Source organism: Fringilla coelebs (genome assembly GCF_963513975.1).
Source record: "Fringilla coelebs genome assembly, chromosome: 9".
Taxonomy (NCBI): domain Eukaryota; kingdom Metazoa; phylum Chordata; class Aves; order Passeriformes; family Fringillidae; genus Fringilla; species Fringilla coelebs.
The window spans coordinates 24,026,671-24,050,865 of record NC_140067.1 but is presented as its reverse complement, the minus strand read 5'-3'; the positions used below and the strand labels follow the sequence as shown (position 1 = coordinate 24,050,865).

Here is a 24,195-nt window from a genome sequence, read left to right as displayed (position 1 = left end):
AGGAAACAAGGGACAGAAGAAGAGGAAAAAGCCTGAAGCTGTGCTAGGCTGTTCCACTGAGACAAATGTCTTCATGCCAGGGGTGGTCAGGCACTGGCACAGGCTGCTGAGGGCAGTGCTGGAGGCCCCAGCCCTGGGAGAATTGCTGGGTTAATGCTTGGATTTGAGGATATTAGAGGGCTTTTCCAATATTAATAATTCTATGATTCTAAGGTATGTTAAGACCTTTTAATAATGAGTAACCAAGGCAGAAATTTTGAGTCTGTGCATTGCAAAAAGGCCTCAAGGAGACAGGAGCCCACGTACCATCTAGTGGTTTTGGGATCCTATCAAGGCCTCAGAAAATTCATCAAAGCCAAGCACCTGGCAAGAGGATGCTCCCACAGGAAGTTTTTGGCAGAGTTAAAGATAATTGATGGTCCCATGAGAAGTCTTTGGCAGAGTGAAGGATACAATTTATCAGCTTGATTTAGAGATGTAAATCAAGAAATTAATTTTTCTCTGTGTTTTTGAGCAAAACAAGTGTAGGAGTTTCTCAAGGTGTGGCTTTTCCCTGAACATCAGCAGCATTCCCCATGCTGTGCCTGTGTCTGGCTGGAAGTGACTTATTTTTTTTGCAACGGTGATAAATACTTTGTGTTTCCCAGAGCACTGAACACGAGCCAGCTGAAAGCTCTCAGCATCGAAATGCTGCCAGGGTACCGGGACCCCTACTCCTCCAGGCCCCTGACCAGAGGAGAGATCGGCTGCTTCCTGAGCCATTACTACATCTGGAAGGAGGTGAGGGTTTGGGGGGCTGCAGGAAGGTGATGTGTCCTGGGCACAGCCAGTCCTGGTGCAGAGCATTGGATCCAGCCCAGGTGTCTGGAAGTGTAGGATAGGAGTGATTTCCTTGGATTGCAGGAGTTTTCTGGAATGCAGTGTTCATCTTTCACACCTCCCCTTTCCTTTCCCAGTACGTAAAGGGGCTCCAAGAGAGCTGGAGAGGGACTTGGGACAGGGACAGGGATGGAGGGACAGGACAAGGGAGAATGGCTTCCCACTGCCAGAGGGCAGGGATAGATGGGATATTGGGAAGAAGTTCTTCTCTGTGAGGGTGCTGAGGCCCTGGCACAGGGTGCCCAGAGAAGCTGTGGCTGTCCCTCCCTGGCAGTATCCAAGGCCCGGCTGGATGCTGCTTGGAGCACCCTGGGCTAGTGGAAGATGTCCCTGCCCATGGAAGGGGGGTGGATCTGGGTTGGCTTTAAGGTCCCTTCCAACCCAAACCATTCAGGGATTCTGTGATTCATCTGCCCTCAGCTCCAAGTGATTTTTATCAGAACATTTTCATGACTGTTTCTGCAGTCCATCCAATATCCTGCTTGGGGCAAGCTTGCTTAGAAGAAAGGGAGGAATGTTTTAAAAAGCAAATGGGGTTAAAGAAACTCTCCTGGCTTTTTCCCCTCGTTCTCTATCTGAGCAGTGGCTTGGCATATCATGTATATGTCACAGAGTGGTTCTCAGCTCCCTGCCTGCATGGTATGGGAGGCAGTGCCAGGTCAGGGTGGCCCCAGTGACAGCAGGGCACCCATGGGGGCCGCTGTGCTCACGCTGGAGCTCTCATGTTTCAGGTGGTGAGCAGGGGCCTGGAGAAGACACTGGTCATTGAGGACGATGTGCGCTTCGAGCACCAGTTCAAGAGGAAGCTCATGAAGCTGATGGACGACATTGAGCAAGCCCAGTTAGACTGGGAGCTGATGTAAGTTCTGCTCCTCTGGGAGGTCCTGGGCACGTGGGGAGGTTGGCAGCACTGCTGGGGCGTGGCAGAGGTGCAGGGTGATGCTACACTGCAGGGGATGGTGGCGCAGTCTTCTTGGCAGTTCTTCCCACCACGACAGGTCTGCCCTCTGGGGCAGCTGTTGTCAGGGCACCATCCCTGCCCATGGTGTGGACAATGTTGTTTGACCTCAGCTGTGTTGGAGATGCTGACAGAGGAACCAGCACAGCTCAGTCCTGGGCCTCAGACTGTCATCTTAGCTCCCTTAGGAAGGCTCTCACAGGTGTGCCACCCACTGGGCTAAGACCTGGATAGTGGTGCAGGATGGAAATCTGTGAGCTGGGTCAGGGGCTGCTTCTGGGATTGACCCTTTGCCCTGGCCTGGCTGACACAAACAGTCCTGTCCTAATTGCTACGGATTCACTTTGGTCCCCATCTCCTTGATCTTCTCACCCCTGCAGCTACATTGGCCGGAAAAGGATGCAGGTGCAGGAGCCCGAGCGGGCCGTTCCCAATGTCCGGAACCTGGTGGAAGCTGATTACTCCTACTGGACCCTGGGCTACGCCATCTCCTTCCACGGGGCTCAGAAGCTCATCGGGGCCGAGCCCTTCAGCAAGATGCTGCCCGTGGATGAATTCCTGCCCATCATGTACAACAAGCACCCTGTGTAAGTCCCTCTGTGGCTCGGGGGGGATATGAGCTGGGTCTCGCTGACTGATCTTAAACCAGGTCTGCTAGTGTGGTTAGTGGGGACTCCTTGTGGTGGTTGGTTTTGTCCTGGCACAGGTCAAAGAAGGTGACAGAGGAGGTTGCCTGGGGCAGGGCTTGTGGGCTGCTTGTCTGAGGCACTTGTCTGTCTCTGGGAGCAGGCTTTGGTTGTACAGGTGTGTGTGGTTGTAAGGACATGGTTCTGGCTGTAGCCCAGCACCTGCCCCCACTGCCAGCCCAGTCTGCTCCTTGGACTGGCCATGTCTCTCAGGGACAAGCTTGGCACCACTGAGTGTTCCTCTGTTGCTGACTGTGTTTCCCTCCTCCATAGCACAAAGTACATGGAGTACTATGAGTCCAGAGACTTGAAGGCCTTCTCAGCAGAACCCCTGCTTGTTTACCCCACGCACTACACGGGACAGCCGGGCTACCTCAGCGACACGGAGACCTCCACCATCTGGGACAACGAGACCGTGTCGACAGACTGGGACAGAACGCACTCCTGGAAGTCCCGGCAGCAGGGCAAGATCCACAGCGACGCCCAGAACAAGGACGCCCTGCCCTCCCAGCCCTCCCTGGACACGCCGTCAGCCAGGGATGAGCTATGACTGCCCACCTCCCTGGGACACTGTTGACAGCTGAACCTGCCTCACACTTTAGCTTTTCACCCTTGAAAGTTGTAGAGCAGCTCTTCATGCGGTCTCCTGCCCACCGCTCCCAAGGGCCGTGCGCGGGGTTGGGCCGGACAGCTGCCCAGGCCGCCGAGGACAGGGTGGGACACCAAGGAGGAAGCAGAACAAGCATTCCAGATGCAAGCAAAAGCCCTGGCAAGCTTTTGTTAGAAGAAAGCAGCCTGGAATGATGTGGTTCCACAGTCCCTCGTGTAGAACACTGTATTTATAAAGATTAATATATAGAGGTGTACAAATGTCAGTGCCTTTCGGGATGGCTGTACCTGGGCTGCTCCCTCACTGTTACTCCTTGTAGGTCTGTAGGCTTTTACCACCCTGTTTGCTGAGCATCTGGGGAATTTGGGTTTGTTTTCCAAAGGGATCCCTATCAGAATCAAGATGTTTCCCCAAAGTGTTCAATGCAGGAGAGCAGTGCTCCTCTGTCGTGTCTTCTCCCCGTCACGCTCCTGTACAAAACCGGTGCTGGCTTCCCATCAGCTCATTTTTAATCTTGCTGCATCCCATCTAAACAGGCCTCTGGATCCAGAACGGATGTCTTGGAATGTCTGAAGTCATGGAAGCTGTGCAAGTGGAGGTAGCTGGATTTGTCTTTGCATTGCCTGAAGGGAATGCAGGCAGAGTTGGTCCATGTCACATCCTGCTTCACCCCTGCCTCAACTTAGTCCTTCAGGAAAACAAAACCCCACGACCTCTTGGCAGGCCTGTTTATTCAGGCCATAAAAGCAAGTGTAGGAGTTTTGGGAACTTAAAATGTAAGAAGTTAGGTTGCAAACTCTCCTTATAAAACCAAAAGAACCTACAGCAACGTTACTCTCAACAGCCCGATAGAATTGTGTGTCACAGGACGGAAGGGCGACTTGCCTGGATATTTTTTCATGTGAGGAGTGAACTTTTCTGTGTTTTGGATGAGTTCTGATGTTTTTGCTGTTGGCTCACGTGCCAGCAGGATATGGTGTTTATTTTTTTTACAAAAACCTTTCTCAGAGGCCAGGTGATCATGGACTATACTGGCACAGACCCTGAGCTTCTGGGCAGCGGGAGGATTCCCTCCTGGAATTGCCATCTGGGGGCTCACCTGCTGGCAGATCTGTGCATTGAGTATGTGTGGCTGGGGTTTTGGTTTTAGTTTTTGTTTGTTTTGAATAATTACAGATCAATGTTGTGCTTTCTGCTGCAGAAGACATGTTATTACCTGTCAGCCGGTCTGATAATACATAGAACCTGGTGCAAGATGAGCAGCTCTGTGTGTTCTTCATTGTGTGGGAGAGTCCTGGAATGGTTTGGGTTGTGGAGGGCACTAAAGGTCACCCAGTCCAACCCTCTGCTGTGGGCAGGGGCACCTTTCACTAGACCAGGTTGCTCCAAGCCCCCTCCAGCCTGACCCTGAGTGTTAACTGGAGGTTAATGGAAGTGCAGCTCAAGGGATTCCTGGCTGTGTCCCTCTCCCATGGAGTCACTGGTTGTGATTGTGCAGTTCCCACCTGGAAGCCAAGTTCCTGCTGGTGTCCATGTGTGTCCTGGTGAGTATGGAGGTTGCCCCGTGGGCCCACACACAGCCTGGGTCATTCCTTCCTCACAATCCCTCTTGCTTCCTCCGCAGGTCTCTTGCTGTATGAGCCCACAGGGCCTGTGTGAAGGACATTGGAAGTCTTCACCTCTTCCACACCAGCACCAGGCCTTGGATCTCCTCCTCTGGAGTGGAATTTTTCCTGTTACAGTGTCCTCTCACACATGGCCAGTGTGAGATGAGGCCACAGTCATTCATGATACCCCCTCCATGCTGGCCACAGCTCCAGTGAGTATTGTTCCTCCTCCACAGGTTAACTTCCTGTCAGTGGACCAATCCTTTGTGTCTCTTTCAAGGGTCAGGTTCCCTCCATGAAACAATAAAGTGTTATTATCTTGTCATTATGTCATTATCTTGTTGACATGTACAACCCGGGCCAAATATGGCAGTGCCTTAGGCACGACCTTGAGTCCCTGACACAACTCTGTATTTTTTTTCTTTTACTCAGCTAAGGGGTTTTAAAACTGAGCAGGAGTAGCAGCTTTGGAGCAGCCTTCTGGTAGCTTCTTCACAAGGCAGGCTGTGGTGGCAGGCCCTGAAAATGATTAATTGCAGTAGGGACTGCTTGGAACCCACCAGCTTGGTCTTCAGTTTGGGTTAAGGATGGAAAAGTGCTGTTGTGCTCTCAATACGGCATGTGAAATTGCAGTTCACCAGTGGATGGAGTGAGGTCCTGGTGTTGGGTTTTGTGGCCTGAGGAGGTAGTTTAGAAATCAGATTCAGGTATTCTTAGTTTTGTCTTCCTTAGTGTAACATGAGAGGCCTTTAAGTGGCCAGGGCAGCTGTAGTTCAGGGACTGAGTGTGAGACTTGTGGGCAGCTTTAGGAGCCTCCCCTCATGCTGAAGTGATTTGTGAGATGGCAGAAGGGGCTGTAGTGTGTAAACTGTTTATCTGAATGTTGGTATTGTGTGCAGGGAGGAGAAAACACAACCAGCTAATGACTGGGACAGCAGGAGGGAAAACACCATGATTGAGACAATGGGGAGAAATGGATACACTCAAAGGCACTTATTTTATATTATCTGGCCTCAGAAGTCATTCAGTGGCTCAAAAGAGAGTAATTTTATGCAGAAGACATAAAACTGGTGTGCAATCTTAATTAGCCAGTTACTGAAATCTTTAAGCTGAAACCTCAAGAAATAGCACAGAAAATCCCTATCTCTCAGAGGCTGTGTGCATGGCTGATGCACTGGGAGGGCTTGGCTTTGCTGCTGAGAAATTAAAACAGTAAAAGTGGAGAGGCTGAAGAAAGTGACAGCAAGGGAAGTGGTGTGAGGTGTTTCTACAAGTCTGAAATGCACTAATAAAAGGAAATTAACTGATTCCAGGAAAATATTAATGAAAAACAATTTATATACTTATCATATAAAGATTACAGGTAAGCAGTTAAAAACATAACATATATAAACATTTGCAAAGTGTAATTTTAAAATCCAGAACATTTATGTTTCAGCTTAACACTGCCATACACCCTCTGAGTGAGCAGTACTATATACAGTAGGAGCTATGCTATGTACACAAGGAACTGCACTGTACAGACACCAAAAGCAGAGAAAACTGAACTTCTAGTTTTGCCCTAACTCTGGGCAAAGGTTAAGGCTCAGTAACAATCCCCCCCTCTGTCACCCTCTAAACAAACATCTGGAATTCATAAACTGTTCAGGCTATGACTTATACCAGGCTTGTGGGACCTGCCATAGGACTCTTGGATGAACAGCAGACCTACAATCAGTCTGTTTTACCTACCTGTAAACAGAAGTGATAAATCCAAATGTAGTGTAAAACTTACCTGAGCCCAGTGCTGCAAATTAGTGCCACAGAACTGGGGGTAAAAGGCCCAGGAATGGATAAAACTCGATTTTAACTAATGATCCTTAAGAATCCTAAGCTGTCTGTTTGGATAATAGCTCCTAGATCTGTGCAGAGATGCACAGTGCTACCAGCAGAACCAGAAATACTCTGTGTATTTCATGTGTCTCAAATCAGGGCTGCTTACAATCCAACATCTTACTTATGGCTTTTGAAGAGGTTCAAATTTCAGTTCCAGCAGAGGAATTGCACATTGGGAGAACGTCCATCCATCACATGGGAGTGCACACAAAAGGCATCAGGTTCTGGTCCATGGCTTAACCAAGTCCAAGGGAAACCACCCCGTTGTGACATTCAGACCTCCATCCAACACATAGTGTCTGTTTGTCCCATTCATGAAGTTCATGCAGAGGCAAGTGCAGTTCATTCATTTTACAGTTCTTTGGAAACAAGATCCAAAATGAGTCATTCTCTGGTGTAGAACAAGTGCAAAAAATTCTCAGCTGGTTCAGGCAGACATATTCAGAACTTGCTTCAGTTCTATAAAAATAAGTTCAGATGATCTTCTGTATAATACTGGCATGAAGGAGACCCTTTTCTCACAGAGATGGCTCATGGGGTGTCCTCAAACAAATGCAGCAGCCTGGAGTCTTTGCACCAGGGCTGCCCATTGCTCCAATTGCACATTTTCAACAGGGGACTCTGACAGATTCCCTGTGACCTGGGAGGGCAGCGCAGGGGCAGCCTCAGCCCAGCAGCTCTGCCCTCTTCCTCAGGATGAAGTCGAAGTTCACGTGGCTGTTCATGCCGTAGAACACGTTGGCATCACGGGGGAACACCAGCTCTGCACAACAGGGCCACAGCAGAGTTAGTGGGGAGGGGGCACAGCAGCAGGAAAGCTGAGAGAGGACAGGGAGCAGGACACTGTGGGCAGGGCCATCTCCCTGTTCTCCCACAGCAGCATTGGGAGCAGCTTCCTGCAGGGAAGGGAGAAGGGCAGGAGGGGGAGGCCAGGCCCAGGCCATGCTCAGCCTGGCAGAGGCCCTGCAGACTCTCTCAAAGAAGGCTGATGATGGGTGAGATCCAAGGGCCTGGTAGCAGGGAGGCAGAACATCACCCCCACCCAAAATCCTGTGGTCACTCCATGGCTGCAAGGCACACATGAAGTCAGCCTGGCAGCCCAGGAGATGGCTCTGCCTGTGGGAAGGGGGCTGTGCAGCTAGGGGGTTCTCACTGTCAGCTGTGACCTGTTAACAGCATTTCTAATGCTTCCCATTTTACTCTTCCCTTTGAAATCCAACAGAACTTCCCAGGCAGCAGCAGAGTTCTGCCTCCCTACCTTTGTCCTCAGAGATGACCTGCACGAGCTCATAATCTTCAACTGCATCGGGCTCGAGGTTGTGCTTCAGCAAGGCTCGCTGGGTGACATCAGGGATTCTGTCTTGGTTGGTTATCTGCAAAGATAAGGTGCAATGAGAGATTCTTCTCATTCACTCTTGTGATTTAGTAGTTAGCAAAAACCTGACTGTTCTTGAAAGAGATGTCAGAGAACTGAAAGAACAGGTCAGTAACAAAGGGGCAGGTGCTGACAGATACCAAACTTAGCAGTTTTGACATTTGGAGGTGGTGGCTTTTTAGTTCAAGCTGACACAGGTACATAGAGACAGTACTAGTTAAAGACAGCAGCTGATGCCAGTGTCTGCTCCCTCTGAGAGACCTCACTCTCACCAGCCACTGATGCCCCTGTGAAGAGCTGCCCCAGCTGCTGTTGCAGGCTCCTACACTAAGTGCTCCCTTGGACATCCTGCAAAGCTTCCTGGCCTTGTAGCTGGGTTTGCTGTCTGCTGTGGAAGTGCATCTGGAGCAGACACACCTCCAGAGCCTCCTGCAGACTCAGCAGCACCCAAATGCATCAGGCCCTCAGGGAACAACTTGCTGGATTTGGGGAAGTGAGACCATTAAAATCAGGAACTAAAGACGCTGAGAACTACCCTGCTTTTGTTTCCCCCCAGCTGAACTAAGCCACATCACCCATGGTCCAGCACCAGTGGCATTACTGGGATTTGTCTGTGGAATAAGCAGAGAGGGAAACACCTGAATTCTGGGGCTGCTGGTCTGGTGAGAGAAGGGAGATTCTCCCTTCTTCACCAGGAGAAGCTGTGGAATTAAAGGGCATGTCAGCTCCCTCCCCTGCAGCTCCCTGTTTCTAGAAACCAGCTCCTGGGGAAAGCTGCTCCAGGGAAAATGTACCATCCTATGTCAAAACCTCAATGTGCTCACAGTTCTTCACCTGGAGCTTTCTGATAAAATACAAACTCTCCTTTCCAGACCAGAAACTTCCCTAAAGCCGTTTCAGAACATCTCATTCCTACCAGGTTCCATTCCACATGGCACCATGTGCCATTTTCCCATTCCAGCCAGGTTTGATGAGCCAGCTCGGTGAAGGGGTGCCCTCAGAACACAGTGATGGGTTCAGTCACCCCCATGGGCACAGCTGCAGAGCCCAGAGCCGTGGCACTCACCAGGATGCTCTTGTAGACGCTGGCATGGAGCCCATCCATGCTGACCCGGATGATGCAGGAGCCCTCGCTCTGCCGGTTGTACACGGGCAGCGCTCTGGGGGCACTGCTCAGCACCGAGCCTGAGTCCCTGCAGGGGATGGAGCCACTGTCCAAGCCTGAGCCAGCGTCACAGATGGAGCCCTTGCTGGAGCCAGAGCCCTTGTCAGAGCTGATGGAGCCCTTGTCAGAGTCATAGCCCTTGTCAGAGCCCACGGAGCTCTTGTCGTCGGTGGAGGCCAGCAGGAAGGAGGGTAAGGATGACACCCCTGAGGAAGGCGTGCTCATGGAAGAGTCAGGAGAACAGGAGGATAAGGAGTAGCCAGAGATCTGCACAACAGAAAGGAAAGTGCTGTCACAAAGGGGACATTTGGGGTGTGTGGCTGTGTCATTGTGCCAGAGGAATGGGAGAATGCAGAAGGCACAGACAAAACCTCAGTCACCCCCACTCTGCCCAGCCTGCTGGCAGGGGGATTCCTTCTGAACTGAGACCTGAACTTCAGTTGACTGATTACAGCATTTTAATGACAGTTTCTGTCCTGCTGGGGATGCTCTGGCCTCGCAGTGAGAGCAGCCCAGGAGGTGGCAGCAGATCCAAGGAACCGCCTAAGGCTATGGGCAGCCAGCCAGGAACTGGGACCGGCTGGGAAGGAGCAGAGGGTGTCACAGGCACTCCTGCTCCAGGTGAGAGCCTTTACACAAGTGGAAATACACACAGCCCTCCTCTCTGCCATCCTCCTTGAAACTGCCCCCCTCCTTCCCCCACTCAGTGTTTGCCTTTCTCTCCCTCTGCCTTGCTCAAAAGCTTCCTGACAGGAACAAACCCACTGTAAGGGGCAACACAGAACATTGTACAAGAGCCCCGACTGGATTACTTCCATTTTTACACATTTCTCTCTCCATTTCACTGAAAGCAATGCTTTAGTCAAGACCAAGAGCCTCGGGCAGGTATCTTGAGCCTGCCTGCAGCATGCAGAGGCCCCAGGTGTACCTTTTTCAGAGGGTCCTCAGGGCTAGAGACGGGAGTCACACACACATCCTCAGTTTCAGAGTGGTTAAACTCACACGATGAAACACTGGCTGAATCCGTGCTTTCCCCGGAGCTCCCTCCTACAGGAGAGCCCTTCAGGGGTTGTTCTTTGGGTGGGGTGAACACATCAGTGCCCAGAAAAAGTCTAGAAAGAAAGAAAGCATGAAAGCCAGGAAATGAGAGCTGGGCTGAGCAAAGCTGTCCCTTGGTTCAGAACTCTTTCATTCTGGAGTTTTTTCCTCTCTGGAGTGGCCTTTTGTCATTTCCCTTGTGGTGTTTATACAGTTTGTCCAGAGGCTTTGTTACAGGCTAACACAACACCTTCCTGATCCAGAGTGCCCACAGCTGCAAGGCCACAGCCAGCTCATGCCCCACTAGAACAACACTCCCCTTTCATCTCTTCACATTTTCAGGCTCATTCAACAGAAACAAGGGTTTCAAAGGGCAAAATCCCTCCCTGCCAATTCCTGCCCTCTATTAGAGTGCCACAGGTACCAGGTTCTCTCTAGAAGGCTGGAGATACACACATAAGGAGATTATAAAGTGTAAATTAAAGGCACTCCCGCTCCAAGACTCATTCTAAATGCAGGTCAAGTGACTTGAAAGGAGTGTCAAAGGAAACAAGCTGGTCTGACCCAATAAGAGGAAGAGCAGGGAGCATCAGCATGCAGCTATTGATTTAATACAGCTTAGAGAAGTGTCACTGACTGCTTTTCTACAGTATTCATTTGCAAACACATTCAGAGTGCAGATATTTTTACTTCAGTTTTTGAGCTCTGCTTTATTCCATGCAGCTTTCCCTGCATTCCTGCTAGACTCCTGTTTCCCATGTCCAGCTGCATGGACCTGCCCTGTTTGAATCTCTGTGGTATTACACCAAATTGGACCATGTCCCCATGATTTTTTTTCCTTCTCCAGCTGGTTGTTTCCACTATCAAATGCCTTTTTGCTAACCTTAATTTTCATATTAAAATCCTTCAAGGAATTTTTGCATGTCTATAGCAGTTGAGACTAATAACAGACCAGACTTTATCCTCATTTACTCTGTATTCCTGCTGCATTCAGCAAAGCTATTACACAACAGGTACTGAATTATAATCCATCACTAAAATGGTTTCTTTTTTTGACACCATGCAAAAGATTCTTTATTCTAGTCTCTTCTACCTTTAATAATCCTCATGATTGCCTCTAGCAACCCAAAGGGACAGCTTGAGCCACAAGGCTGCATTTATCCTTAAAGCAGTGCAGGGTTGTGGATCCCCAGCCAGGTTCTGCAGCTGATTAAATGAGCACTGCTTGTTTAAGTTATCCAGGTCCCTATTCCCACCCCAAAACCCCTCTGCCCCATCCTACTCACGTGCTGATCCTCTTCACCATGCTTTTCTGGGATTTTGGAGACAGGATGTTGGTATCAGCAGCTGCTTCAGCCTCACGGGAGAGTTTGTAACTGCAGGGCAGAGGCCAGCAGGTGAGTATTTGCAGACAATGTCATTTACTTGTACACTGTTATTCAGTTGCACAGTGTCATTTAGTTGTACATCTCAGAGCAGCAACATTCAAGAAATCCCAGAACCCTTCAGTTATTCTCACCTGACAGAAGGTTGCAGTGCCCCAAAGAGGAACACTGCTCTGCCTGCACTCTACCAGGGCCAAGGGGGTATTTCACCCCCTTATGATAGGTTTTAAAACTCTCCAGAGTTTGCATGTCCCTGCCCTGACCTGCCCAGGGGTGTGGGTGGTGAGAACAGAGGATTCCCAGCTGCACTGAGCACCTACCTCTCCTCCTCTGTTAAGTGTCGCTGCCTCCTGAACCACTGGATGAATTTTTGGTCTGGTATCAGGCAATAGCTGTTGCATGAAGATTGCAGGAGCTTGATCTGGGCAATGACTTCAAATTCCTAAGAAAATAAATAATCGCATAGAAAGTCTAATTAGAAAACAAGATTATATTTGTTCATACAACAAGGGATCCAGGACAAACTTAGCTTGATGTAAAGTTCAGTTTCAGTTGAGTAACTATTTGAAGAACCAGTTTTCTAACAATAAAGGTGGGATTTTTTCCCTAGGATCCCTAATGTGCACTCACACTTGCTCCAGAGGAATGTCAAATGCTGCCCTTAAGGCATGTGACCAGAGTGTGCTGCTCTTCTCTAACTGCACTTGTACACACCCTGCCAGAATAACCCTGGATAGTTTAGGGCAGGTTATTGAGCAGTTCAGGGGAGCAAATGGCTCTATCTCAGCCAAGTCCAGGTCTGCTTTCAAGCCCCAGGACGGAGATTTGGCCTGACTTCACTCAGCCCAAGGTAACCCCAGCACCTTTACTCCTCCAGGACATTACTTATCTCTGACCAACAAGGATCAGGCTGAAAGGAGAGACTGACAGCATCCTCTGTACCTGGTTTGCCCTCTGCAGACTTTCACCTACAAAGGGTTTCCTGCAGGAGAAGGAAGATATTTGCTAACTGTGTGTTCTGGAAAGCAAAGGTCTCCTGCCACCAGGCCTGGTTCAGCTGCTAAAGACAAATGCCCTTGCCCAGAGGGTATCAATAAACCACAAAATCACAGAACATCCAACTTACCCTTCGTCTCTTCTCAAAATTGATCAGGCCACCCTGTTGGAAGGAAAGAGAAGGGATCAGAGAAGAGCCAGACTCGTACCTTGAGATAAATGCACAAAAATTCACACAAGTTCTGGTTAATAACACTGCATATTGCTTCCCTGTTCTTTTTGTAAACAGATTTTAAGAGCTGCAGAAGGAGAGGATGCAGAAACATGTAAACTCAGTTGGGAAGGCAGGGAGGGTATTTAGGGTTCCAAAAAACTGCCCCAAGTTACCTCAACATAGTCCTGAAGGGCTGTGTCAAGCATGATGAGATCGGTCAGGAAGGTGCCGAGGTAAGGGACTGTGCCTTGCATCACTCCCTGCAAGTGAGCAGAGCAATGCTGGATTAACTGACTGAAAAATGAGAATAATTACAATTCCAGAACACTCCTGAAAATGAAATTAAAGTCATCTGCTTAACCAAACATCAGTTCTATAATTATGTTTTCTTTCATTACATCATTTTCATTAGATAATCTAGAATTTAACTCCAATTCCAGTGAGACCAGGATGCTCTCACAGGTATTACCCAGTGGTTTTGTATTACAGTATTGCCATCACTGATTCCCAACAGTGGGTCCCCAGGAAACCCTGCCTTTGGGAGAAGCACTGAGGACCAGGGCCAGGGCCCCTCTGTCATCTGCTGCAAGAAAAGGAGCAGGGGAATGGTCCTGGCCAGTCTGTGTGAGCAGCTTCTGCCTCATCCCTGTGGATTTTTACTTAGACATGTGTGATTATACCTTGTGATAGTGAAGTCAAATCAAGCCACCATTTTTTTCTCTCCAAGAACTGACCATCTTCCCCAGCCATCCACTGCATTTTAATGCTAATTAGTCACACTTTAAACTTCCAGACTGCCAGCACTTGCAAAGTTCAGGCTGGCTCTACACTTGCAAAGGAAACACTTGTTTCTACCATCCTGAAATATCTGTATTTTTTCCAGTCAAACTACTACACAGACAAAAATCATATTCAGCACTTTTGCCTCCCTATTCCAGATTTCTCTCCCCCTGTCCTTTTAAATCTTTGCCAGCTTTGAGACAAAAACCATTTTCACCAGCAGACTGGACCCCAGACACATTTTACAAAGCAATCTCTGTAGAAGCCTGTGCAATTTTCAAGCTGGTATGTCAGAAGCTTCATCAGCATGTTTGAAAGTAAATGAGACTTCTGCTCTGCCAGAGCTAATTCTCTTTATCACAAGAACTCCAGTATTTACAGCAGCACATATTTTACTGCATGGAAATTGCATTTCTCTCTAAAGTGTAACAAGAGTAGATAATGGAACTCTTTCCTGTAGCACCAAAGAAGAGAGCTGGAAGTGATGACCACATGTTTATATCCATCAATCCCATCCTGCCCACTCACTCTGGGGAAGACCTTTCTAGATTTTGCTTCTTATAGAATTGACCAATTAGGGTTAATCATGTTACCAGTTCAAAAAGGGGAGGAAAACCCCCAAACACACCTTGTTTTTTTGAAGTTGCAGTCGTTTCTGTGACTTTTTCTGATTTTCTTTCTCACTGCTGTCCAGATTTGCAAATTTGGATGTTGCTTCCTGTGAGGTGATAAAGAATTAAAGGCAATTAATGAAGGATCCAAGTGGTAAACTGGCAACTACATGCATATAAGATAGTAACTTAACCAGACAAGTTAAGCCAGCAAAAAATACTTGCTGTGCAGAGACGTGTGTCTACATACATGTTGATTTCTTGGGACTTGGATGCTGATTGGGAATTTTGGCCAAAAATCACCCAAGATGACTGAGAGGGAATTTTTCTGCAGAATGGCTTTGGCCAAAGCCAAGTGCTGCTGAAAATCTCTTGTGAGTTTAAATCAGAGAAGCTCAAACATACTTCAGGTGTCCAGATGCTCTATCCCAACATTCCTGACATCAGGATTTCTGGTTAATTCCCTCATCAGGCCTGCTACAAGTAAACATCTCCACCTTATGTAATGCTTTGTTGTTTTTCTTATGCTGCAGCACCAAGACCCAGCCACTGTGGCTTACTGACTAATCCAAAAACCGTGCAGGAAATTAAAGGAATGGGTTTCCATCCCCACAGCTCCAGCTTTCCTATGAATGGATGAGATAGTTCACCACAGTTCTTTAACCTTTATTTCCCTGGATGCACAGGGGGTGTTGGAGTTATGTGTTTCTTGCAGTGGTTGCACAGATGTGTCACAAATCATTATCAATGTCTGTTCAGGAGGAGAGAACTCTGCTCCCTTTCCATGCCACCCCATCTGTTTCCAATGCCTTTTGTTTGCTCCACACTTGGATTTGCAGGATGGACAGGCAAGGTCCAACATGGCTTCCCTTACAGGAGCTATTTATAGTGAAGGAAAACTAAGCCTTTGAGGATTCAGTGGATATTAATCCTCCAAATGGTCCAAGCTGAAAAGTAGGGGAGAGGTTCTAGCTATTCTGAGGGATTTTTCTCCTCTCACTGCTTCCAAAATGTTTTTAAAATCTGCTTAGGGGAGCTGGGGGGTGATTCACTGTGAGCCAGAGGTCTAGGCTCAGTCTGACTTGTTTTGTCTTTTAATCTTTAGTTCAATAGGCTGTTCTGAACACACATTTTTCCCTCTATGCTTATTATGGTCTCACCTGCTTCAAAAATTACCTACAGATGTTGATAAATGGATGATAAACAAAACAGACTGAGAGATGTGAATGTGTTCACCCACCCTTCCTGAGCAAAACACAGTGTTTCAGATCTCAAGGCAAGGGGCTGAGGGACAAATGCCAGACTGGCTGGACAGAACTGCCAAAGAATGAACTGCTTAGTGAGTTTATGAGGAACTTTTTTATGTAGATGGAAAAAACCTGCCACAAACATTCCTTAGTTTTTGCAGAACACAGCCCTTCCCTGCCATTCTTCCTCAGCCCTTTCAGGCTCCTGAGTTTACTGGGGTTCACCCAGGAGAGTGCAGAAGTCAAACTGCTGCACACAGAGCCTGCTTTGTTGTCCATCTGGCCACCCACAGAGTAGGAAGCCTGTTCCATCAGAATTCCAAGCCCTGCTTCCTAGTTCTAAGAAAGTTACAGGATAATGGGATAAACATCTTGGACTGATTCCTCAGCTGAAGGTGTGGCATTGTTCCAGTGACCTCACAGGCTGAGGGGCTGCAAGACCTGCAGTCCCCCCAGATCATGCTGCCAGAGCCTGCTGGCTGTGGCTATCCAGGCTAAAGCTACTGATTCTTCCAGGAACAAGGAAATTAACTCTCAGCCCAGCAAGAAGTTCAGGTTTTACAGCCTGCTCTTCCCTAAAGACCACAAAAGGTCCTTGAGGAAGAGATGAGCTGTAGCAGCTGGTTTCAAAAAGGGTTAAAGATTTCAGAGATCACAAGTTCAAAGATCTCAGATTTCACTGAGATCACAAGTTTTGAACTCACACCAGTTCTCACCTTCATCAGCAGCTCCCTACTTGTCAGATAATTGTCATGGTCTGAGAAGATCTCAGACAGCTCTTCATACATCAGCAGGATGTCCCTGCACAGGAGAAGATAATATCATTTATGTCATTAGCAAGCACTCTAAAATCCAATCAAGTTTCTGTTTCTTTCTCAGTAACAGTTCCACTTATAAAAGATAACAGCACCAAAATGCACCCGGTGAGATGCTGCACATCTGGTGGGACATTCTAGTGTTTTGGCCTCATCTGACAGCAAAGAAACACCATCAGCAGCCCCTGGGCAGGGCTTTGAACTGTCAGTGCAGTGTGAGAATGGGTCAGGGGATACAAAGGAACAGAAAAACCCAAGTTCTTGATTTTTGCCCTATTCTGTTCATTCTGGAAAGCTGGAAGCAAATAAGTGCAGGAGTAGTTTTTTGCCCAAGATAGGCAATGTTTTAATCAGAAACACAGGGCAGTAGAACATAAATCTGACTTCTGTGGAGACGAAATACAGAAGGATACTGCCTAGCAGAGTGATACTTTAATTTATCAAAGGCAAAGAAATCTGGTTTCCCCAAACTGAATGAGCAGAACACCATCTTTTCTAGATAGCAACTTCTGGCATCTGTGGGGCAGGCAGCAAATATTATTATCACAATAAAGTGAAGAGATATTATCTTCCCTGGAAGAAATATTTTCTTCAGTACTGGATTTTGTAATTTGGGAATATATTTTATGTAAATATCAGCACCAGGAGAAGAGTTGGGAGGATTTGTAGCAAGCTGGATCTCCTCAAACTTCATGGGAGAGAAGACAAAAAGCAGAAACTGTGGTGACCTGGGAGTGGTGAGCATGAGCTGGGTGAGAAGCCAGCACCATAGTTTTTCTAGAGAGGTTGTGAAAGACCCAATATGCTAAAAAGGACAGAATCCAATATCCCCAGGGGCAGGTTGTCCCCTCATTAGAAAAGAGGAGCTCACAGGAAGGGTCTGAGCCTCCCAGGAAAGGGAGGTTCTTCTGACAGGACCCATGTCAGTGAAGGAACAGAACAGGAAGGGTGAGGAGAGGATGAAAAAGGAGGAGCACTGAGCCCTGTGGCCCTTGGGAAGTGAGGGAGCAGCTTACTTGGAAACACACATCCAGGTGGTCTTCAGCCTATAGATGGAGTTGGACTGCAGAGCTGAAATGATGGCCCTCAAGGAGGAGAAGTTCTTCAGGATCCTGCATTCCTGTGAAAGGAGGGGTTGGAAACACAGGAGCATTAAATGTCAGCACGGCACAGACCTTGGTGCTCCCCTCTCTGAGCCCTGTCAGGCCTGCTACACATTCTCACTGCTGAGCAGCAGCTGTGCAAATACTGAGCATCAAAAATATCACTCCCCACTCCAGCCACCAAACACTTCACAAGCTTTGGCATTTACAGCTTGTTTTCCTCACTTTCATGTATTTGTGGTGTCACAGCTTCCAGTTCTCCAAGTAAAAATAAAAGTGGAACTGAGTCCATGAAGCCACGGTGAAAGGCACAAAGGTTATACTTCTTAAAAAGCTCTTTATAGTTACCAATCCCTTTTACCCCTTAGGGAGAAAACCAGGCTTTGCCTCTTTATATGTGGTATTTAAAATGTAAACCCTCAATCAACTCAATGTCAATTAAAAATAAAGACATGCAAAGGAATAACCTGTAATTCAAGTGCACACTGTTAAAGAGAAAAACCTTCCCAGCTTTTTCAGAGTTGGGATCAAATCTGAACAGAGAGACTGGCTCATGGATGTTTCCTGTGCAGCTACTCTGTGGCAAAAGCTTGGGTGGAAAAGGATAATGAAAAACTCAAAAAAGTAGCACAGATTCCTCATAAAGTGGAGGGAAGCAAGAGGGCAAGTCTGGTCTGTGATTCCTGGAAATCTGTTGGCGGCTCAGGAACAAGAGCCTGGATACCACAAACTTCAGCACAGGTGTTTGTACATGCAAATCCAGCAGACAAAACACCTGCCAATTTGACTGCTGCATGGAGATAAGAATGTATTCAAACCCCAATTCTGCTTATCAACATTTTTATGAATCTGATTCTTACCCTAATAATGCTTATTATGTAAAGGAACCTTACAGTGAAAACAGACATGATTTATTTCCTTTGTAGGACTGACCAAATGTAAAGCAACTTCAGCATGAGCAAAAGTCAGACCTTAATCTATTAGCATCTCTGTTCATGAGCTGCATTAGAAGTGACTGAACAGCTAAGGAGAGTACAAACTCTCCCAGTTACTGACCCACAGAAAACTGTGCTAATTGGGAGACTCCATTTATTCAAGAGTGGCTTAAGCAGAGAGCCTGGGCCAACAGCAGCTGGAGCAGGTGGACACCTGGGTCAGACAAACACCAAGATCATGGGGCAGGACTCACTGGAACTCAAAGCTATTTTTGCATGGCTTGGGGCCAAAAAAAAACACCCACATAACAGCTCTTCTGCAAAGACTGACATGTTAAAGAATGAGACCTTTCTTTTTGTTCAACCTGAAATTTAGGTTGTGGAGAACACGAATTTAGAGGCACAAATTATCAGCTTTTCTTCTTTCTTCCCAGTACAACAGGAGTTTGAACTGGAAGAACCAATTTGGAACCATCTTGAGTAAACTGCACACTGTGTAATTTAGAGCACAGTAGGAATTTCATTTAATATTGGATTTAGTGTTCTCAGTGGTTCAACCAACTGCAGACTAAAATTGAGCAAGCTTTCATTCATGTAAGAAGAATTTTTAAGAGTGGTTTTTATAACTTTGTTTCATGCTGTGTCCTTCACAGAGGGAAAACCAGAAAGAATCCTGTGCAGAAACAGCTTTGATTTTAAAAATTTTAAGCATAACAGGACATTAATTATTTCATTTTTCTTTTCATTTTTAAAGAAAATATTGTTTGTATGAAATTGGCAGCTCCTGCTCAGGAATCTTAGATCTAGGTGGAGCAGAGGGTTGGCAGTAGAGAAAGTATCCAGTTTATCTTTTGAACCAAGAAAATGGATCCAAAAGTCATGAAGTTTCACAAATGTGGAACTCCGTGCTGCTAAGTTTAGTTATCAGTGAATAACTGCACTTTAATGAGTGGATTATTTTCTAATTCAGGCACCTAACTATTCAAAACACTCATTTACATGCACAAAGCAAGCAGCTTTCTTCAGAAGTGGGCAGCTAAGTCAATGTGCACCCAGCTGCTGTACATGTGCCATTATTGTGCAGAGTGTGCACATACATTTTTCATGTGCTTCACGCTACGACTGGAGCATTTAATGAATTAAGGGAGAAGCACAGAATCAGCAGGGGTGTAGAACAAGGTTCTCCATCCACAGAGTGAGTGGGATGAGAGCAGTGCTTTTCCTGACTTCCCCAGGCCTCCCTGCTGCCTTGGGATGATGATGAAGTTCTGTCTACCTTGCCCCAGGAAGAAGGCCCTTATAGCTGGTGCCCTCTGCCACTTAGATCTGCATGTAGAAACTGGAAATCAAACTTCCTACTCCCTTCACACAGGCAATAAAGCATCCACCAGATGATGATAAAAACAAGCAGATTAAGTGCCACAGGAGAGGTCCAAGACCTTCCCCATACCAGCTGCCTGAACCATGCAGTTGCCAGAGCTCAGGTGCCAGGACTGGATGCTGCCTCTGGAAGCACAGAAGTTGCCAAGGTTGGAAAGCCTCTGGCTTCAGCTTTTCCTGACTGTTCTGTAGAGCTCAAGAAGAATCCATGGGATTCTTAGAAGTCAACACACATCCACATGGAAGTGCTTGCAGTGCTTTCTTCCAGAGAGGTTTTGTTTATTGCCAGCTGCCCAGTGCTCCGAGGGGAATGAGGAACATTACAGTAAAATAAATTTAATCCTAGGAAATTAGCAAACTAGGTATGGAAAGCAGGCATGGAAAAAAAACCAAAACCCTTCTTGCACAGATTAGGAAAAACAGGATAAAAACATGGAATCTGCTGTAATAGCCTCTTGGAAGCTCTCCTGAGGCACATGGAGGACAGGGAGGTGATTCCACATGCTGGTGAAGTCCTGCCTGCCCAGGCCAGCAGCCTCCCATGATGGAGTGATTCCAGCAGTGGACAAGGGAAGAGCTACTGGTATCAGCTACCTGGACTTCTCTAAAGCTTTGGCAAGGCCAAGTATCAACCCCATTTCCATGGTGGGGAAGAACTGAGGAGAGGAAGGGCAATATTCATTTGGTATCACAAAAAAAAACCAGTTAAAAATAGAAAAGAATTAGGGCTACAATGGCCTGGGACCAGTGAGTACAACCCCTTTCTCCTCTCCCAACTTGTTCACTCTTAGGCACCCACCCAAAAAACATTAAACAGAATAAAGGCTTTACATGTGCAATATGAATCCACTTCTCAATGATCTTGGCTCTCTGCTGGATTTTGAGGTCCCTGGTCCCCAGGATAGTGCTGATGACACATTTGGTGACTGCATTGAACTGAGTGATGGTGGCTCTGACAGTTGGAGCCAGGTTCTTGTTTTCTTTCTTATCCCTTTGAGACCAGATGGATCCCAAACAGTGGTAGGGCACAACTCTTCTGAAGAGCATCTAGAGTGAAACAGAGGTGTGGTAAGCCAGCAGGTTTCTCCTAAATCTTTTATTCACAAGAAGAAACACAGGTTTATAGGACAAATTTGACCTAAATCTAATATGGTACTTAAAGGCAAGTATTGGTTCTCTCTTAGTTTAAAATATCCTTTGGCATACTCTTTATGGGCTTGATGCCCCAAAATAACTGCCAGCTAAACAATACTGGGAAAATAAGGGACACCTTTATATCAGCTGCACAAGCAAGATATTTTTTTTTAATATAATGATATTTAGAAGGGAATTGATAGAGACAAAGCAGAATCTGAGCATTACAATCCAGAGTTCCTAGACATCTTTAAGCCAGGTAGTGCTATGGTTAAAATGTGCTATTTCTTAGTGCCAATAACTTTTGCAAAAGAGGCTACACATAAAAAACAAACAAAACAAAACAAAACAAAAAACCCAAACAACCAACAAATTAAAAAACCCTTCAAAATGACAGAAGGAAAAAGCTCAATGACTGAAACAGCTGGGATAACCACAGACCTGTGTTCTGTGTCCCAGTAGCAGTCCTGTTCTGGAAACCTACACTTAAAGCAATGTAACTTAAAAAAAAAAGGTCTTATTTTATGTAGTTATATTATATGCAATACTTTACATACCACATCCATGTATGTCAACTGTTCTGCCACAACGTGGTCTTGAAAAGAGGAGAATTCTTCTGGATTGCTGATCTCCAGTTCCTCTCCATCAACCAGGTCACTGGAGGAAGTGCTACAAAACCCATCTGGCCAGGATGGAAAACACCACTCAGTGAATTTATACAGCAAACAATGAATCAAAGCAGGTGTTTATTTTGCAACATCACTGTATTACAGCAGAATGCCCCAAGGGCCCTGCCTGATGTAATGGCCCCACTGTGCCACTGGAGTGAGAAAAATGACCAGAAGATTAAACTGGCAAAGAAAAGGTGCAGTAAAAAGAAACAGAGAGAACAAATCTTAGCAGAGAAGTGGCTTGACCCATTTACTAAGTATTCTTCTGAAAGAAAAAGCATCACCACCACCCCAACAAAAATTCCTGATATTCCAGAGTTTTGTTAATCTATTTTTTAGTATTTATAATCTGGAAAAAAAAATCAGACTACAAAGATATGAGACTGCAGTTATACCCCCAAAATACTGCATTAGGAATGCTCTTCAATCCAGAAGTAAAAGAAGATACCAGATTTCCTGGCACCCTTTGTGGCTACACGAGCTATGCTGAAGAGGGTTTATTCCAGCAGTCTTCACCTTCTCTCTCATGGAATTTTTCCCAGGAAATGGAATACAGTGAGCACCTGCAGAATGGTTTTTCTAAATCTGCACTGGGCAGCAGAGAGGAGGTGAGAGAGCAGAACTGTCCTCACTGAGGGACCTGAGCTAGTACAGAAAGGAAAGGGTTCCACAGCTGCTGCCTTGTCATCTTTTGGCTCCCAGAAGTTGGCAATCAAAAATTCAAACACCAAGAAATCTGCCCTTGTTTCCCATGGTAGAGGGGAAGAAACAGAAAATCCCTGAAAATAAATCCTAATTCCTTTTACTGTAAGGCAACAGTAACTCCATAGGGAGGGAGAAGAAAACAGGGACTTGTTGAAGACTAACAACCAAAGTACTAAGTTTACTACTGGAGAGACTTCATTTACAAAAACAAAAAGTGTTATGCAAGACTTCATACCCAGTTAAAGCAGAGCATTAAAGCAACAACAGCAGATAATGTGATAGAGAAACATTGTTTTTCAAAATACTTCATTGTTCCTTCCTCCAGTAATTAACAGAACATAATCACCAATGTAAATTGCTACAGTTTTGATGTAACAAGTTATGTCTACAAGCTGATTTCCATCTGTACATTTGAATTGCACAATTTATTGGCAGTGCTTAGTGGGGTAAATGGAGACCTCTGTTCTAGGCTACTTCTCCATGGTTTTGTAACAATTTGCATAATTAAATGGACTGGACTGCAACAAGAATCTCACTCCTTTTGGCTTTGTAAAACCTCCTTTTCCTTTTGGCTCTTGAAATTCAACTGAAAATCCTCACCACTGAGCTGCAGCCCTACCCAAAACCTCACAACATGCTTAAAAGGGGCCCTGATACACAGTGTAAACTTTCCTTTTCTTTTTTCACCCCTCTTTTCTCCTTCATAGACATGCAAGCAGTCTTTTCCCTGCTCTCCAGTCAGCTGGAATCCCCTTGAACTCAAGTATCTCATCATCTTAGGACCCCTCTGATCCACTCAGCCTTCTCAAAGTCTGACTTGCCTCTTGAGTGCACTGAGAGCAAGCACGTGCCCCTCCTGACCCTGCAACCTCTGCCTCTCCTTGTTTTGCTTGCTCAACCTGCAAGAATTGAGGCCAGAAGCAGCTTTTATCTTCCTGTCTGGTACTGCAATCTAATCTACTGGCATGGCTGAGGGCAGCACAGAACAGAGGTTTGATTGCCCAAATCAAACTGTAGGATTAGAGCCCAAATTTCAAAATTCAGAACCCAGCAGGAATGCGTTGGGACAGTAATTATCAACAAAGATTGCAGAAAATGTATCAGGAATTTTTTGAAAGAAAATGTACAAAGATGGAGCTCTGATGAAAGTAGGGCAATCCTAAAACTCTCTTTTGCAAATCCCACAGCCTAATTTCATTGCCCTCCTCTTATTTTACTCTAGTAAGCAGCCTCTATTCTGCCACAATTTAGAAAATGTTATCATTCCTATTGGCCCACCTATGACTCAAAAAATAAGGTTTTCAGCTGTCACTTGAGGAAACAAATACAGAAGCAGGGCTGCTGGGAACTTCTGTTGACTCTGGAGAACAGATGAACCCAAATACAGTTCTCATGAGTCTTCTTTGTTTGAGCTGGGGGAACCCAACCCAGGAAACGTCAGCATGAGCGACATCTGAGCCATCCTGCTCCCTTACCTGTGCTCAGTAAGGGCCTGGGCTCTGGGCATTCCTCCTTTTCCTGTTCATGACTGAGTTATTTTGGTATTTCACAGTATTATGCATTGACATGGTATTTCTGGAGCATCCGGCAGACGTGACTTTTATGAAATGAAAGTGGGTTTTTTTTCTGGCATTTCCTTTCTCATTTATGGCATGAATTATTCCCTCTCACCCCTCTACCAAAGCTGGAAGTTGTTTCCAGTTCTCATTCACACCCTATGTGAGCTCTCCCCACTCCCCAGCTCTGGCACAGGAAGTTTTCTGACCAGGATACGGGGATGTGTCAGGTTTGTGTGACTACGGTTCACTATTGTTCCAGCACACTGTGACCCCCAGTAACGTAAGATTTTCCTCTGTCCTTGGATACCAGCAGCCAGTCACTCCAATAGGAAAAAACACCCACAGGCACTTCCTTAGACAAGATGGTAACTAGGAAGAAAAGCTGCAGGACAAAGTTTGTGACTCAAGCTGTATTTTGTCACCGCGCTACACTCTGTTTTTTGTTTGTTTGGGGTTTTTTGTTTGGG

The 24,195-nt window shown here is 46.4% G+C and overlaps 2 protein-coding genes across 2 annotated transcripts in view; one reads left to right on the top strand and one right to left on the bottom strand.

Annotated features, from left to right (window-relative positions):
• COLGALT2 (collagen beta(1-O)galactosyltransferase 2) overlaps positions 1 to 4,392 on the top strand; it is a 46,350-nt gene extending 41,958 nt beyond the window's left edge. Inside the window, exons 9-12 of the mRNA XM_084210910.1 lie at positions 648 to 780; positions 1,611 to 1,738; positions 2,218 to 2,424; positions 2,797 to 4,392. Coding sequence (XP_084067036.1) covers positions 648 to 780; positions 1,611 to 1,738; positions 2,218 to 2,424; positions 2,797 to 3,073 — 745 coding nt within the window. The 3' untranslated portion in view covers positions 3,074 to 4,392. The remainder of the gene's footprint in view (positions 1 to 647; positions 781 to 1,610; positions 1,739 to 2,217; positions 2,425 to 2,796) is intronic.
• Positions 4,393 to 6,106: 1,714 nt separating this feature from the next.
• The window catches only part of RGL1 (ral guanine nucleotide dissociation stimulator like 1), a 51,656-nt gene continuing 33,567 nt past the window's right edge, over positions 6,107 to 24,195 (bottom strand). The window contains exons 6-18 of the mRNA XM_084211416.1: positions 21,351 to 21,475; positions 20,491 to 20,706; positions 17,258 to 17,361; positions 16,143 to 16,227; positions 14,197 to 14,286; positions 12,962 to 13,048; positions 12,705 to 12,737; positions 11,899 to 12,020; positions 11,480 to 11,569; positions 10,084 to 10,267; positions 9,057 to 9,422; positions 7,874 to 7,988; positions 6,107 to 7,378 (exon numbers count right to left, since the gene is read on the bottom strand). Coding sequence (XP_084067542.1) covers positions 7,281 to 7,378; positions 7,874 to 7,988; positions 9,057 to 9,422; positions 10,084 to 10,267; positions 11,480 to 11,569; positions 11,899 to 12,020; positions 12,705 to 12,737; positions 12,962 to 13,048; positions 14,197 to 14,286; positions 16,143 to 16,227; positions 17,258 to 17,361; positions 20,491 to 20,706; positions 21,351 to 21,475 — 1,715 coding nt within the window. The 3' untranslated portion in view covers positions 6,107 to 7,280. The remainder of the gene's footprint in view (positions 7,379 to 7,873; positions 7,989 to 9,056; positions 9,423 to 10,083; positions 10,268 to 11,479; positions 11,570 to 11,898; positions 12,021 to 12,704; positions 12,738 to 12,961; positions 13,049 to 14,196; positions 14,287 to 16,142; positions 16,228 to 17,257; positions 17,362 to 20,490; positions 20,707 to 21,350; positions 21,476 to 24,195) is intronic.